Here is a 17,516-nt window from a genome sequence, read left to right on the forward strand (position 1 = left end):
ACACTCTCTATGATTATGACCAAAGCATGCTTACAATTAAAAGCCATTAACACAAACGCACATTTTTAAGAAAACACAAGTAAGTAAATGTTCCTTAACTGCCACCGAATCTCAAATCCACCATACCCTTAGAACATCCGGAAGTGAATGAACCTGGACATGTGCATTAACACCAGTCAGTACGGCGCGTACGCGTGTTTACGGTAAATACAAGGTACGTGACGTCACCACGCTACTGCGCATGCGTTTTATAGACATACCACAAACATGATAGAGGTTATGGTTATCTACTGAAAATAATTAATCATAAAGTGTTGATTATTGAATTTCATTTGTTTACTATTATTTTTTTTCAATGAAATACAATATGTTGTATTTATAAATTAATTTGTAATGTTTTATTTCAACAACAAGGAATTCTACCGAAACTTCTTACGAACATTCATTGGCAGTTGATGTGCCTTTTCAACAACCCCTTTTGCATTGTTATAGCTGGTATTGGCCGCAATCTTAATGGCATCAACCACAGAATCAGCTTCTTCTGTTGCTTTGAATCCAGTGATGCCTCCTCCGATCGCTCCTGCAAGGGCTGCTGTTCCAGCAACAACAACAACAGCGATTCCTGCACCAGTTGCTGCTCCGATGCCGGCGCTTGCAACAACTCCTGCCTCCACTGCCGCGGCTCCGGCTGCTGTCACTATTCCTGCTTTTGCTGCTCCTGCTACTGCTGCTGCTGCTGCTGCTCCTGCTCCTGCTCCTGCTGCTGCTCCTGCTGCTGCTGCTGCTCCTGCTCCTGCTCCTGCTCCTGCTGCTGCTGCTCCTGCTGCTGCTGCTGCTGCTGCTGCTCCTGCTCCTGCTCCTGCTGCTGCTGCTGCTGCTGCTGCTGCTCCTGCTCCTGCTCCTGCTGCTGCTGCTGCTCCTGCTGCTGCTGCTCCTGCTCCTGCTCCTGCTCCTGCTGCTGCTGCTCCTGCTGCTGCTGCTGCTCCTGCTCCTGCTCCTGCTCCTGCTCCTGCTCCTGCTGCTCCTGCTCCTGCTACTGTTGCTGCTGCTTCTGCTGCTGCTATTCCCAGCATCACTGCTTTATCGCAGTTTGCTCCCTTCAGTAAAGCCACAACGGAGGCCACTGCAACTCCGATGCCCAGAAAAGCACCAACCAGTGTCCCTGTGGCCACCCCTGCGAGCCGAATGAGGAATTTTTTTGAAACATTCTTCTTTGCTCTTTCACGCCTCTCTTCTGAAGATAAATTGTCTTTGTTTTCATTGTTCATCTCCTTTTGAATTTCTTGCTCTGCAATGAGCATAAGCTCATTGGTGTAGCAGCCATTCTCTTGCACCATTTTATTTATGGTATCCAGAAGATTTTTCACCTGGAAATTATTACTTTTGTGTCCACAACTACAGGGGCAATGGAGACATTGATTCCAGAAATTGTTGTCGATGATGTGACAGCGACCTCCACATTTATAAACAAACTCCTGCAGTTTGGGACTTTTCTGAACAAATTCTTCAATGGTTTGATCTTTTAGCTGTTCGCCATGAGTGAATAAAACCACTGCATGTTTAAAGATTTCCTCTCCACAATACTCACCGATTTTTTTCACAATCTCAATTTCTTGTTTTGTGAACCTGTCAACTTTTAGAACAATGACAAAGGCATCAATACCTGGAGCACATTCAGTAATGGTTTTAATGATCTCAGTTTTAATGGCCTTATCATTATGACCGTTTGTGTCAAAGAATCCAGGTGTGTCAATAACTGTAAGATTTATTCCATCTACTGTCCCATGCTCTCTTTCAGATGTACATGTTGTGGAATTTGGTGAAGCTTCGCATTTGAAAGCTTTTTTTTGGAGGATTGTATTTCCAGAGCTGCTTTTGCCATCTCCTGTTTTCCCAAGAAGCACAATCTTTCGTTCTGGTGAAGACACAACTCCTATTTGAAGAAAACGCTTGTTCAGGCATTATGGCATTATATATACAGCGGGTAAAATAAGTAATGAATGCGTCACCATTTTTCTCAGTAAATATATTTCTAAAGATTCTGTTGACATGAAATTTTCACCAGATGTTGATAATAACCCAAGTATTATCAACAGTACCCAATGTGCATACTATCCACCCTATTTGCCCTAAATAGTACTGAAAATTAATATTACATATAATTTAAGATATATAGAATGCACATTGGGATGCAGGCCATGCCTTTTTGCACCTCCCTCTCTTCATGTGACCATGGCCACAGCCATATCACCCTGCAGCCCAAGACTGGTTGCCCACTGAAGCTAAGCAGGGCTGAGCCTGGTCAGTACCTGGATTGTAGACCTCCTGAGAAAACTAGGTTACTGTTGGAAGAGGTGTTAGTGAGGCCAGCAGGGGTGCTCACCCTGTGGTCTGTGTGGGTCCTAATGCCCCAGTATAGTGACGGGGATACTATACTGTAAAAAGCATTGTCTTTCGGATGAGACGTTAAACCGAGGTCCTGACTCTCTGTGGTCATTAAAAATCCCATGACACTTCTCATAAAGAGTAGGAGTCTTGAAGCTGTCATTACCAACAAAGGCTTTGGTACAAAGTAATGCATTTCAGTAGTTTGATACTTATTTTCCCTTTTGTCATTCCATTTTATTACACATAACTTAATTTCTGAACTTATTTGTTTTGTTTTCTTCGAACGTATACTTAGGGTCGTTACCGACATCTGGGGAAAATTTCATGTCAACAGCACCTTTAGAAATATATTTACTGGGAATAATGGTGACGCCTTCAATACTTAATGTATCCGCTATATATACACACACACATACAGTTGCAAGAAAAAGTAAGTGAACTATTGTCTTTTAGTTAACTATATTAATAGTAATACTGATTTACCGATTCTGAATCTCTGTATGAATATTTTTTTTTTTTTTTTTTATATGAAATCCATCCTCCTAAAGTGCTCATCAGATTGAAGATAGGACCAAAGTCACAAATATCAACAAATACAATATTTCTAAGCTGATAAAACACAAACAGTCATGATCTTTCATGTTTTTATTGAACATACCCATTAAACATGCAAAGTGATGGTGAAAAAAAGTAAGTGAAAGTGCTTTAATAACTGGTTGAACCACCTTTGGCAGCAATAACCTCAAGCAAGCATTTCCTGTAGCTATGTATTACAACCTGAATTCCAGAAATGTTGGGACGTTATTTTTTATTTTATTTTTTTCCATGGATCGAATCGGGGCAAATACATTAAAGAGAACTATTTAAATATGATTAAAATATGTAAGCAGACACTGACAAAACTGCAATCAAGAAATGAACCGATGCTCTCGAAAAACACATGCATTGTCAACAGTCAGAATTTAAATGCAAAAAAAGTGCCCAATATAAATGATCAGAATAAGCAACGTAATTATAGGTATTTCACACTCGTTCATGCACACACCATGACAGTCAAAACTGTGTCATTCTGTATGATAATCGATAATCCGACAATAAAAAATTTTAACAACAACAATAATGCTCTTACCTTCGTGTCGCTCTATAATTTCACACAGAACTAATCTTTCGTGAAGTTCATATTGAACATAATACAGAACTTTGCACAGTCAGAACTAACAAGCCCAGCAGCTTTAAAGGATATACCAATCTGGACCGTTTAAAAGATAAAAGATAAAAGTGCGGCCGTGAAAAGTGGATTTTACGTCTCCGAAGACGTATCCATATCCTGTTAAACTTGGGAAATAATTTTTCCCTCCACAATGTCAAGTGGTCCAGAGGCAGCAAAGCAACCTTAAATCTTAATGCTCCCTCCACCATACCTCACCGTTGGGATGTTTTCATGTTGATATGCTGTGTTTTTATATTTATTTATTTTATTTTTTTTTTAATTTTTCACTATAACTAGCGTTGCATGTTCTTCCCAAATAATTATATTTGTCTACAAGACATTTTCTCAGTTGTGTTGTGGAGTGTCAAGGTGGTTTTTGGCAAACTTTAGGCATGCTGCAATGTTTGCAGGAGCAGTGGCTTCCTTCGTGGTGTCCTTCCATGGATACCATGCCTGTTCAATGTTTTATGTATGATTGACTCATGAATGGAGATGTTAACCAGTTTCAGTGAATTGGTTGTTTTCACCTCATTGAACATTCTGCATTGTGCCTTTGGAGAGATCTCCATATTGTATTATATTATCTCCATAGTTAGACAATTTTTCTAACTGTAGACTGATGAATATCTAAAGTCTTTAAGACTGTAACTTTTTCAACATGCATATCAACAACTCTTGATCGTAGGTTGTCTGACATGTTTTTTTTTTTTTTTTTTTTTGTCATGGCTCACATCAGCTAATGCTGCTTGTGAATGGCACACTGACACTGTTTGGGTGTTTATATAAGTCATTTTAGCTCTAAACCACACCCTTTTTTATAATTTCATTGATCTGACTCCAGTTGGCATTTAGTGATACCAGAAGCCTAGTGTTTCACTTACTTTTTCCACCATCACTTTGTAAGTTTAATGAGTGTGCACAATAAAGACATGAAATATGATGATTGTTTGTGTTTCCTCAGTTTAGAAATATTGTGTTTGTTGATATTTGTGACTTTGGTGAAAATCAAATCAAATTTCATGAACAATTTATGCAGAAAACCAGAAAATTGAAAATCATTCACTTACTTTTTCTTACAACTGTGTATATACAGTGGATATAGAAAAAAAAGAATCACCCCCCTTTAAAATGATCACATTTTGTTGCTTTGCAGCATGAAATGAAAATGGACACAGTTTTTGTTTTATCCAGCTGTATTTAATCAGTGCAGCTTATAACATCCAAGTGAAAGATATAACACGTCAGAACAAATAAATAAGTAAAATAAATAAAATCAGAATCACTGACTTGGAAAAATGATCACACCCCTCCTAAAAATGACTTCTAAACACAATCAGTTGTAGGTAAGCACCTTCTCAATGACAAAAAAAAAAAAAAACATTTGACTTTCAACTCTGATCAGATGTGGTCATTTTTATTAGCTCAGCATGAAAATAGCTTTTACTGGAGCATTTAAATCCTTAACTAAAGCAATCAACTTATGGGTGGCAAGGCACTGACTGTGAAAAGATCTCCGAAATAAAGTGGTGGACAGAAACAAGTCTGGAGATAGATACAAAAAATAAAATCAAAGGGTTTATCAATGCCTAGCAGCACAGTGAAGACTATTATTAAGAAGTGGAGGGTATTTGGTACAACACGGACCCTCCCTGCGTCAGGAGTCAGAGGAAACTGCTCAGAGAGGCTACCAAGAGGCCTACAGCAACTCTGAAGCAGTTGCAGGAATTTATGACATTGTGTGCATGTGACAACAATATCATAAATTGGTGGAGGAAAAAATTCGAGGAAGAAAAAAAAAGCCACTCAAGAAAGGCCACATGCAGTCACGACTGAGCTTGACAGAAGCTGCCAGAAACTTGTCAATGGGAAGAGGGTTTACCTTCCAACATAACAATGACCCAAAACACACAGCAGAACTGACCACACAGTGGCTGAAGGAGAAAAAGGTGAATGTCCTTGCATGGCTTAGTCAGAGCCCCATTGAAGATCTGTGAAATGACTTGAGGACTGTAGTCCACAAGCAGTCACCATCAAATTTAACTGAACTTGAGCAGTTCTGCAAAGAAGAGTGAGCAAATACTCCAATGTTTAGATGTGCAAAGTTAGTAGAGACATATTCCCAACAGACTAAATGCTGTACTTAAAGCAAAAGGTGGTTCAACAAAATACTGGTACAATGGGGTGATCCTTTTTCCAAGTGATTCTAAAAAATAAATAAATAAATATTATTATTTATTTTATTTTTTTTTCTGACATGTTGGTGTTATATCTTTCACCTGGATGTTGGATTGAACTGAGTAAATACAGCTGGATAAAAAGTGGTTATTTTGGGTGGGGGTAATTATTTTATATATTCACTATACATATATATATATATTCTGCAATTATTCAGCAGTAATATAAATACATGTTTGTTTCATGTACTCTGCCGATATCTAGCATTGCAAATCTTACCTCCCATTCCCGTTTTCTGCTGATGATGTCTCTGCAATTGTGAATAATATTGAGGTTATTCATGGCTCTGCGCCCTCTGAATCTCTCATTGCTCTATTGACATGTACAAGTCTTTAGTGGAAGGTCTTCCACTACAATAATCTACAATAATGCAGTTTCAGAAATCATATCAAATTACATTATCAGGAAATTGAAAGGTTTAACATTTTAAAATATCAGCATAATATTAAAGTGACAATTAAAATGAACTTTTTTATTTTTATGAAACGGTACTGTGTTTATTGTAAATGATGAATCTGTTCATACCATTATGTTTTTAAAATGAACTTGCCCTTGTAATCTTTAATAAAATATATTGTTTGAGATGATAAATGCCTCACCTTGAAATAAAGCTACAGTGAAATAAGAGCAGCCGAGATGGACAGCTCTCACTTCTCATAGTGTTTCACATATCTACGAGATCAAACACGGATTGTGATCCTGTGATTCAAGCTTATGTGTGTTGATCATACATTGGATGCAATTTAAATCGTAATGATATATATGATGAACAATCATACTTCTTCCCAAAGACGTATGTTTTTATTATTATTTGTAGCTATAGCCTAATAAAACACTTTTCATAGAAATATAACAAAAGTCACATGTCATGTAGATAGATCACACTGTCAGAGTGTTCATATTCAAATTTATCTTGTATAATGTTCAAGCATTTGTGTGTAAAACAATTCTGTAATTTATGAATCACAATTGTTACCCTTACGTTAAAAAGTGCAAATACAGTTGTGTACAAATATTTAAGCAATGCATTTTTGAATAAGAGTTTAAATATAAAAGTACTCACATCACTTGTTTTGTTTTTATTTTTGGTCTTTTGCCACAAAAATCAAAACAGTAATTATAGAGGTTGTTTATGGGACTGTAACACTAAAGTTCTAATGCTCTGATTTTCACCTTCTCTTCATTTATACTGGGGGAATCTCCATTTACAGTTCAGGTGCTGATCCTTCAGGGAGGAGCTAATGTTATTCATATTTGAAATATTCAGTTTTTCTTGTAGTTGCTATTTTTGTGTGATCTTTTGATCAGACTTATTTTTTTTATTTTTTATTTTTTTTTACTGGAACAGACTGCAAATGTTCCAGGAAGACAGGAGAGCAAAATAGTAAAGAAGAAGAAGAAAAGATATGCACGGATCACAATGATAAATAAGCTGTATAAATGCAGACAGTTTTACACGCTAAACACACCGAAAGAGAGAGTAACATACAAGGGCAAAAACTAAATGTAAATAAACAAATAAAAATACACACAGAGAGAATTAACACTAGGACATATTTGTATTCTCAATGTATTTCAGGAATGGGGTCCAACCTTTAGAGAAAAGTTTCAGCTTCTGTTTCTCTGTGATTGAGAAATTTTCCACTGCAAAGGCATGCAAAACATCTTAAACCCAATGGCCATAAACAGGAGGGCTTGCTGACTTCCAGTTAATAAGTTGTCTAGCCAGTAAAGTTGGCCGGCGATGTTGTTAGTGGTTGGTTTCTGGAAGAATACCCAAAAAATGCTGTTAAGGTTATATTGCAACAGATTTGACATTAATTGCATCTGTTAGTGTGTGTTGAATGAAACATCTCTTTATAAGCCACTGGCATGACTGGATTCCTTACCTCATATGAGTATACATAATCATAGTTGCTAAAAGTACTATTACTTTATTTAGGTGTAATGCATTTTAAAATGTATACACAAATGCAATGTCATAAATATATAAGACTTAAAAAGATCAGTTTGTGTCCACAAAAATCATATGGATAGACTAATGTAAGTCTCACACATGTTTTATTTTGTCAGTGCTGTTGCATTGTTCAAGCAGCTTGGAATAAAGACACTTAAAAACTCTTGTTTACAGTTTCATTGGCTGCTTTACGATAAAAGATGACAATGAGTCACAAGTCAATGTTTCAGTGAGCTCAAGTTTGTTTAGATGACACACACCTGAGCATTTGAAAACTGGTGCTGTCAATGAGTGTCATGTATTGAATATGCGTAAATAATGTTTACGGAACCACTCTGGAATGCAAAGACTTCAAATGAGTAGGAGAATACAGTGAGTCATACTGCAGGAGACAGCTGCGTTTCTAGTTTCACATTCTTTTTAAAGCATCGACGTACTATAGTGACATTATCATTTCCTGCAATTTTTTTCAAGATTCATTTTTGTAAAGGTCATGCAAATTATTAATATTCAAACTTAGACACGTTTAAGATTAAATAAAACACATGACCAGTACTTGACTTTATCTCTGTCGTAGTTTGTTACAAATGGCATGGCAAAAAATACGTTTTATTGCATTATTTAAGTTTTTAAGTATTTTTCATGAAAAAAACCTTTGCTTGGAACCCGGAACATTTATTCAACATTTCTGGGAAAGAGTTGGGGGCTTTACGTCACAGCTAAAATGTAGTATAACAACTGTGAATGTTTTTGTAGTTTCAACCTGAACAATGTAACTGGACTGACAGCATATGGAAATATTTGCATAATTGTGCATTTAAGGAAACAAACTCATGTTTAGCAGATCAAAGGAAGCAGGGTTTACTGTTGACCGAAACAGAGCGTGAATTCCAGCGTGAAGCTTTGAAACATTTAACATTTGAAAACTGTTTTACTATAGAAATGTTAAATGACCAACAGTGCTCAGCAATGCAAACTAGACATTCAAATGGTTGTTTTGAATTGAATATTTAAGTTGTTCAGAGGCTGCACTCTTTGAAGGCCACGAAGGTCAGACTGAGCATTGTTTAAATGTCTGGCCTAAAGAACATTAATCTTGTCGCCAGCTATGACAGCTGCCCTTGATGAGAGGCAAAAACATTTTCATTTTAGTATATATTTTCAAAGGACAATACTATAGAAATTAAACTTGGATATATTTTAGAGTAGTCAATGTGCAGCTTGCATAGAGTTACACATTTACTGTCCTCTAAATATAACTCAACATATAGCCATTATTGTCCAAATAACTGGCAACAAAAATGAATACACCCTTAGTGAACATGTCAAAACTGTGTCCCATATTTTGTAGAGGCATCATTGTTATCTAGCACTGCTTTAGTCCTCCTGGGCTTGGAGTTCAGCAGAGCTGTGCAGGTTGTTGCTGGCATCCTCTTCCACTCCTCCACAAAGACATCACGGAGCTGTTGGATGTTAGACACATGGTGCTTCTCCACCTTCGACTTGAGGATGTCCCACATGTGCTCAATAGGGTTCAGGTCTGGAGACACACTTGGCCACTCCAGCATCAGCAAGGCAGTTGTCATCTTGACGGTGTGTTTGGGTTGTATTCACTGTTGTTGCCAGCTTTTTTGACAATAATGGCTGTATGAGTTATTTTCAGAGGACAGTAAACCTTTACTGCTATACAAGTTGCACATTGACTACTCTAAAATATATCCAAGTTTCATTTGAATTAATGTTCAGATTTCAGAATTTTGCATTTGTACCTTTGACTGCAGGTTTTTTTTTTTTTTTGTATGATCTGTTGATCATGCAGGTACTTTAATGTTGTGCAGATCTTCACAGTCCAGTCCAGAACTGATAATGTTAAATTACAAATCAGGGGTGTTGCAGTAGTTTTTTTTTTTTTTTTTGTATTACAAGTATGAAAAAAGACACTTTTATTCTAATTCACATAAACAGATCATTATACATCAGAGCAGTAAAAATTGCATAGCTTTGTTGTCATTGTTGCCTGGCAACAAATCTAGTGACTTCTTTAGCAAATTTTATCTAGTTTTCGATACTCGTATGACATAATGACATATAGAGAGCAGGCTGTAGCTACTTTCTATTGAAAGTAAATGGCCACAGTGTTTCTTTATGATTAGTCTATATTAATTGATTCATATACATATTGTACTAACGCTTTTATTGCAGTGGTTGTACATCATAACCGTTTCTTCTCTTACCTGGCATGATAACCAATGTGTAAGTCTAGTTTAGTGTCATTAAAATACTATGATGTGATGGATTACATTTTTCTATATTTATATCTACACTTCGATACAGTACCTCATTCTCAGGAAATGTAGGCCTATCTGCTGCCTGTATTTTGTGTTTGATTTTCTGAGCGAGATCTCCACCCTCACAGTGCTCCAGTACAAGATACAAGCAGTCAGGACCTGAAAACAGATTCATTCATTAAAGTGATCAAACTACTGTAAGTGAGAATAAATATACTCCTGTAACTTCAGATATGTTAACACAATATGAATTTTGAAATTTCTGTCAGCCTGTGATGACTTCCTTGTGATGGACGATGTGTGGATGACTGAGTTGTAGGAGAAAGTTTAAATCATTTTCCTAAAAACAGAGAGACAGACACACGTGTAACAGAATTTCTTAATAAACCTAAACTTTGAAATGGAATCTTACCTGCCCAGCATTGAACTTTTTAATGATAAACTGATCACCACCTTCATTTTTTCACCAGGATCATCTGTTCATCTTCACTCACTGATGTGTATCCAGGGAATTGTATAACTGACTGATCATTGCCCATCTCTGAAAACTTCACAAAACTGACATGTTCACAAAATCACCAACAGGTGGCACAAACAGACTGTTTCCATGCATGCACAGCTGTGTTTGTGACATTAAATGGAGATCAAATTTATATATATATGTATATATATATATATACCTCAGTCAATTTAAGTTAACTCAACTAATTCTTTCCAACTTAAATTAAACTGACCCCCAAAAAAAAAAAAAAAACGACAGTTTTTTTCATTGAACAATTGACAACAACAACAACAACTAAAGAGAACATTTAGCAGTACAAGGAACAACAATCTTTTTTTTTTTTTTTTTTTTCATCTTTGTTTGATTTTCAGGGTCCTTAACCTGATATGGAAATGTTTGCCTTTTCAAACTACAGGCAAATAACTTGCCCTGAAAGGCAAATGTATTAAATTGGTTGCATTGGTTGCAAAGGTTGCAGTGATGTTTTTAGTGTAGAAAGTGATGATCTGCAGATGTTTCCATAAAGAGCTGTTTCTACCTAATGTAACCCATACAAATGAGTTGCATTATAAATGAATATATGTAGGTTGGTTCAGAATTGTATTTATTTATGTATACTTCGATGCTAATTCTACATATAACAAATATGTTTTGTGAACAGTGTAGATGTCAATACTAAATGTTTAATCTACAGTAACTGTAACGGAATAAAAACATAAGTTTGAAGTGGTTTGTCACTGACAGACAGAAATATATCTCCTTGAGTCTCTGATCAAAGTAAACATAAATAAAGCTAATAATGATGCAGCTGTATCTATGTTGTGCTTAGAAACGTCCATACAGAGAAAAAAAAATAAATAAAAACAATAATATAGCAATAAATCAGGTCAAAATGAAAGAAGTAAATTTTTCCACAGAGAAAAGAAACCTTATTTACCTTATTTTTAAGATCATCTGCTTGTATCTCAGAACTGGGCATGAGTAGTTGATCTAACTTTGCATGTGACAATGTCAGTATTGTGATTGGTTAATAATTTACAACAATCACACTCACTACCATGCTGCTGGACTCTATATTAAGATAGCAGTCATCCGGTTAGAAACATCTTGTGACACTGGTCAACAGACAGACCATTAATCATTTCATAGATTGCATTCTCATGATTTTGTTCCTCTTTGTAAATGGTCTATATTGCACATAGGTGTCATAACCTTCATTTCCGATGGTACATTTTTCTCCAAGGAAGAATTTGTTAGGGGATGTTTTCTTATGGTTCGATTTGATCCTCTCACATCACTTCCATCAATGACTGTCATTCTTACAGTTCCATTTAAACGTGTTATATGTAGAAATAATCCATTTTACTACAGTACATTTGGCTTTTGTGGAGGTTTAACTTATGACCCTGCATTAAAGTGAAAGCATTCAAAGTCGAAGCAGTAGAATGTTTTGTTTGTTTTTTCAGTATGAACCTTTGAACCTTTGCTGTTTATTTTTTATTTTATTTTAATTTTTTTAATGAGTTTTAATATTTGACTTATCTGATGTGTTATGATTGTAAGAGACAAGAAACTCTAAATGGATAAAACACACACACACACACACATATGAGACAATAATGGTATTATTTGTGAAAATGAGATTAAAAAACAACAACAAAAAACCATATCATGGAGGTGTAAAATGTTTGGTAAACAAATTGTATTAAGAATAATGGGCAGTAACCATGAGTCAGTGTGACTGCATCAAGGTCAGCCTCTGCAGTAGCTGCTGATGGGTGATGTTTAGCTGATTACGTGGTCCAATTTACACCTGCTGATAGAAACCGCCAATACACCATCTGGCCCTCTACGTTGTTTGCCATTCAGAAGTATTTAAATACTACTACTAATACTACTACTACTAATAATAAATACCTGTTTAAAGTAAGATTTGTATTGCAGTACACCAAAAATTAAACTCATATTTGCACAGCACTGCAAGTGTTTTACTAAGTAGTGTGGATCTAAGCTGTAATCATAACCATGAAGATAATTCTCAAAAACCACACCCAAACTACAATGAGTACAAAGGTTGTCTTCGTCAAATATTAAAAAGGTTTCCTTACTGTGGGTGAGAATGAGATCCCTAGGGAAGAAAATTGACTTGAAAAGACTTTTCTGAAGATTCATAAAGTCTACATATATAAAATTGTGCCTCTGTAGGTTAATGGTAGCTGCTGTTGGTTCTCTGACTGGAAGTATCTCTGGTTTTCTGGATTATTCCTAATCCTGTCCCAGGAGTGTTTTCTCTGAGGAGGTAGGGGAGACGGCTCACTCTTTATGTTATGAGCAGTGAATAATCAGTCTGTTTACCCTTGATATGTGTGGATTTGATGAGGCTGTGAGTGAAAAATACAAACATTGCAGAAAAACATCCTCCAAATGCACAAATCCTCCAAAACCAAACAATAAAAAAAAGAAATAAGGTTTTTTTTTTTTTTATACTTCTAGAAATTCAGTTTCTGAAAAATAAAATATTAAATGCAATTAGAAAATGTAAAAAAAATATTGCTGTGGTAATGAGGAGTGTACAATTTTGTTTTTGTTTTGCTTAAAAAGGTGTTTCATGGACATTATGGGATGAGACGTGTGATGCATTAAAAAAAAATAAAAAATGTTTTACAGCACAGTAAAGGCTTCATTTATTGAATAAAGCATATGAAAACCTTTATTTCAGTTAATAAATGTGCCAGTGGTGTTGAGAACTGCTCTTTCCTGAGGAAGGGTGCAAAACGCCCGCGCTCTGACTCAAACGGTTGTAGTAGTAACACCAGCGCTGGGTTGTGGTTGTTGTTTAGTCTGAGGTTGGGGAGGGGGGCGTTACAACAGCCCTGGTTACACTTAAGAGTTTGCTGGGTAAGGACTTGTTAAATAAGCCAGTTGTTACTAAACCAATAGGCCTATTTCACAGCTGATTGTTCAGCTAAACATGACACCGACACTGATGTGAAGGAATATTTGTGTGTTTTATTAAGTGTCTCAGATTGTTTTGATGGGCCTTATTATCCTTATAGGTGATTTAATGATTTATTTATTTTTTTAATTGTTGTTTTTATATAAGTATGTACAATTAAAAACCATCATTCTCAGGAAACTAATGAATTGTTTTGTTCAAAGCAGACTCGGTGTCTGTCTTCTGTGAAGTGGACAAATTTAGTCCAACGATCACCATGAATTCCAGGTAAGTTAAAAATCACACGCTTTTACGGGAGGGTAAACATTTCAAAATTAAACGAAGGTATTTAAGTGCTATATTTGTCTGTGTTAGGCTATATGTTGTGATGCTCTGTGATGAACTGATTTTTATGTCATATATTTGTCACAGCTCTACCTGTGTCACAATCAAAGAAACAAAACAATCAACATAAAACACATCAGTTTATTGGTTTTAATATTTATGTTAATAATAATCTAGGTTAATAATATTAGTTTTACATCGTTGTCCCATCCATGTTGTGATGATAAGCAGTGGGGGCTATACAGCGGCAGTTCCCACATAACGTGTTTTTGCAATCGACTGTATGAATGTGTGGCCCAAGGGACTGGATGACAACAAAGTCAAACTAACAATTAGAATTTGTATTTATTTATTTATTTTATGTTGACTACTCCACCTAGGGCCTATTACCCCAGGAACTTATCAGCATGACATTTTATCTAAAAGTCACGGATTCATTATCGGACAAGGAAATGGTCAGAGACGTGAGTTCCCCATAAAAGCACTTTTATTCAACCAAATACAATCACAAGTCACTCTAATAAAACACCCATTCCCTCAATTAAGCATCCTACTAAACACACTTATACCACTACAAACTGTATAGAAAATTTGATATCAAAAGAATGAACAGAGAAAAGGAAAGAAAAAAAAAACTATATAACAAGGTAAATTGGAATGCAGATGAAAACAAACAATTATACACACACACACAAATAATAATGATAAAAAAAAACAAAAAAAACAAAAAAACAATTCAGTACAATTTCCAGAAGACTATACCACAACAATACAGGCGGTATGTTCTTATGTTTACCAGCTTCTGCGAGCGTGTATGGTGTCTGGCTTCGGAACCTCACTGTGACTTCAGGTAAGATTTGTATTTAATTAACGTCATTTGTCTGTACCAGTTGTGTTTTTGACACATGCATTGGCAGGAAAAAAATAAATAAATAATTAGTCATAACATGTACAACATTAACATTCTTTTATTTGCAAAATGAAGTGTATTTATTTCTGATTTCCTGAACAATTTGGCTTCATTGTAATGAGGTTAATGATCTTTGAAAAACCATGATTATGAACATACAATTACTTTGTCTTGAGCTGATCAGAAAACTGTGGTAGTGATGGTTGATTGGCGTTTATATTTGTTCAAGCTTGACAACCTTATCGCCTTTATTTTCTAATATATATTTCTCATAACAGATAAGAACAAAGATTAAATTGTAAGAAGGGTTGCTTATAAGAGAGCATACAGTACATCTGAAACTGCTGAGACGTAAGGTTTTTCACTATATTACCGACCAGGTACATTGTTCTCAGCGAACTGTCATTCTAAAGAAGAAAACAAATCAATCATCATTTGCCTTTTTCGTGTGTGTGTGTGTGAGAAATATTAACATTTGCTGTTTTTCAGATCAGCTGCTATAGAAGACAGACTGAAACCACCTCTGTTATAGAGATTTTTGAACCAGGCCTAATGGAGGGTGATTCGGTCAATCTTGGAAGAAAAACATTAGCAATGTGTCCATTCCAGGTGGCTAATTTGTGCTTCCATTCAGTCATTCAAGTTAAAAAAAAACTGTTATTTAACCTTTTTTTTTGTAAAGCTACAAGGCCACACCATCTACATCTTGGCTCCTCCCTCCCTCGACTCCACAGTGTGTTGTCAGCACTGGGGTGCTCTGGGTCTGTGCCATAGCATTTCAGTCTTTTTTCATTTATTATGGTTTTTGTATAATGCATTAAAATGTACTTGAGTATGTTTGTAGTAATACAAATATACTATAAACATACTTGAATTTCAAGTGCATTTTAATACTTTTAATAGTATGTTTTGTTTTTCACCAAGGTATATATGCTGCTGTACTTTTTTTAATGTACTTTATGAATATCTGTAATGTACACAACAATATATAATACATTAAAGTTTGCTAGATATCAAAGAGTGTACGTGTGTATATACAATGAAGCTTTATAATATACTATTAGTGTAATGCTAATGCATTTCTAATGAGCTGAAATACAATTGAAATGTACTTGAAGCACATTAAAACGATGCTTCAAATATACTCTAACATAAAATCATTTATTAATTGTAACACTACTTTTGTGGTATACAGATTATCATGCAAATGTGGATGTTTTTATGTAGGCCGGACCAAGAGACGTGTCAAAGACAAAAATGCCATTAGGAAAGCCAATTTGGATTATCCTATGGCTAAACATTTCCAAAATGTGCACAATAGTAATCCAGAAGGCCTAATGGTTGAGGGTTTAGAAACGATCAAAAAGAACATTCGGGGTGGTGACCGATTAAAATTACTTTTAGAGAGAGAAACATTTTATATATATAAAATTTACAGGCCACAGTGTACCCTGGGTTGAATGAAGAAATAAATTTCAGTTCTTTCTTGTGACCATTCGCTCTCTTCCTCTCTCTATTGCTCTCTATATGTGTACATGTATATGTATGTATATATTTGTTTGGGCTTAATTTGTAAGGTAGTCACTTAGTGGACTTTCCTTGTTTGTAGATATTTATGATGTATGCCACCTAGTGGACTTACTTATATATGTGCATATGTATGTGAATATTCACAGCTAGCCACCTAGTGGATTTTTTTGGCATACTTCATGTGGTAATTTACCATGTCACTCAGGTGTTTCTAATTAGTATATATATATATATATATATATAAAAGGGGAAATTGTTTGTCTGGGAAGCACACCCTGAAAAGGCTATTTGTGCCGCTGTGTGTGGGTCGCTTTTTTCCCTATGTATTTTATATTTTCTAATATGAAGTAGCCAGTAAAATAAAGGCTTTTTAAATAATTTTGAAGAAGAGTGCCTTGGATTTTTGTTTCTTATACTCTAACTGTAGTTCATGAAGTATTAAAAGTACATTTGCACTAAATATACCAATTTACACAATTTCAATATATTACAAATAGATTAAAATCGAACATAAACATATCTTGAAATACACTTAATATACTTAAAGTTGTTTCAAAATAATACATTTAATATGCACTTAGTATAGTATAATTTAAATATAGTAAGTGTGTCTGAAAAGCACAATTTAAATATATTTCTTTTTCACCTGGGTTTCCATCATTTTACTGAAGATTGCTTCTCAAATAGACCTAATGGTGAGGATTTGCAGATCGCTTAGTTATTAAAGCTGGGACAATACATTTACCTCTGAATCACAGCCTGTAAGTACAATGTTTTATTGATGTATATATTTTCTACCGAGTGTTCAAAATGCATAGTTTTGTGGCTTATATTGACTATATGGATAACTCAAACTGAAATTGGTCTACTAATCAGCTGTGGGCCCATTATTATCTAAAATTGTGTGTATTAATGCAGATTGTCTGTCGTTCTTACTGTTTTGAGTTATGATAAAGGATGGAGCGACAATTTGGTTTACAAACTGTATTGATACATCAGTTAGGCTATTCACAAGAGCATTCCATTTAGTAAGCCTCCGGAGCTGAAATTCAGATATGGGCGTTTTGTTTCCCGACACATGCAGTAGGCAGAAGACCAATCACAAAAGACTAGACCATATCTGGCCAATAAGAGTAGAGTAGATTCACCAAAAGGAGGGTTTATTAAAGATATACTGTAAATAATTATATACTTAATGATAGTGAGATTGGGAGCC

The 17,516-nt window shown here is 35.4% G+C and overlaps 1 protein-coding gene and 1 long non-coding RNA gene across 3 annotated transcripts; one reads left to right on the forward strand and one right to left on the reverse strand.

Annotated features, from left to right (window-relative positions):
- Positions 1 to 419: 419 nt before the first annotated feature.
- Positions 420 to 10,596, reverse strand: LOC131543899 (fibroin heavy chain-like). The gene is made up of 5 exons (XM_058781704.1): positions 10,491 to 10,596; positions 10,128 to 10,418; positions 6,897 to 7,597; positions 6,053 to 6,083; positions 420 to 1,933 (listed from the first exon to the last, which is right to left on the reverse strand). Exons 4-5 carry the CDS (start codon positions 6,057 to 6,059, stop codon positions 420 to 422), a joined length of 1,521 nt encoding a protein of 506 aa, XP_058637687.1. The 5' UTR covers positions 6,060 to 6,083; positions 6,897 to 7,597; positions 10,128 to 10,418; positions 10,491 to 10,596.
- Positions 10,597 to 12,796: 2,200 nt separating this feature from the next.
- LOC131544693 (uncharacterized) lies at positions 12,797 to 15,736 on the forward strand. Of its 2 annotated transcripts, XR_009272192.1 has the most exons (5): positions 12,797 to 12,879; positions 13,743 to 13,803; positions 14,241 to 14,324; positions 14,660 to 14,710; positions 15,049 to 15,736. It is a non-coding gene; the product is annotated as an uncharacterized LOC131544693 (long non-coding RNA). The 2 variants fall into 2 exon arrangements; XR_009272191.1 differs by having other exon boundaries at positions 14,660 to 15,736.
- Positions 15,737 to 17,516: the final 1,780 nt, after the last annotated feature.

Source organism: Onychostoma macrolepis, chromosome 07 (genome assembly GCF_012432095.1).
Source record: "Onychostoma macrolepis isolate SWU-2019 chromosome 07, ASM1243209v1, whole genome shotgun sequence".
NCBI classification, from domain to species: domain Eukaryota; kingdom Metazoa; phylum Chordata; class Actinopteri; order Cypriniformes; family Cyprinidae; genus Onychostoma; species Onychostoma macrolepis.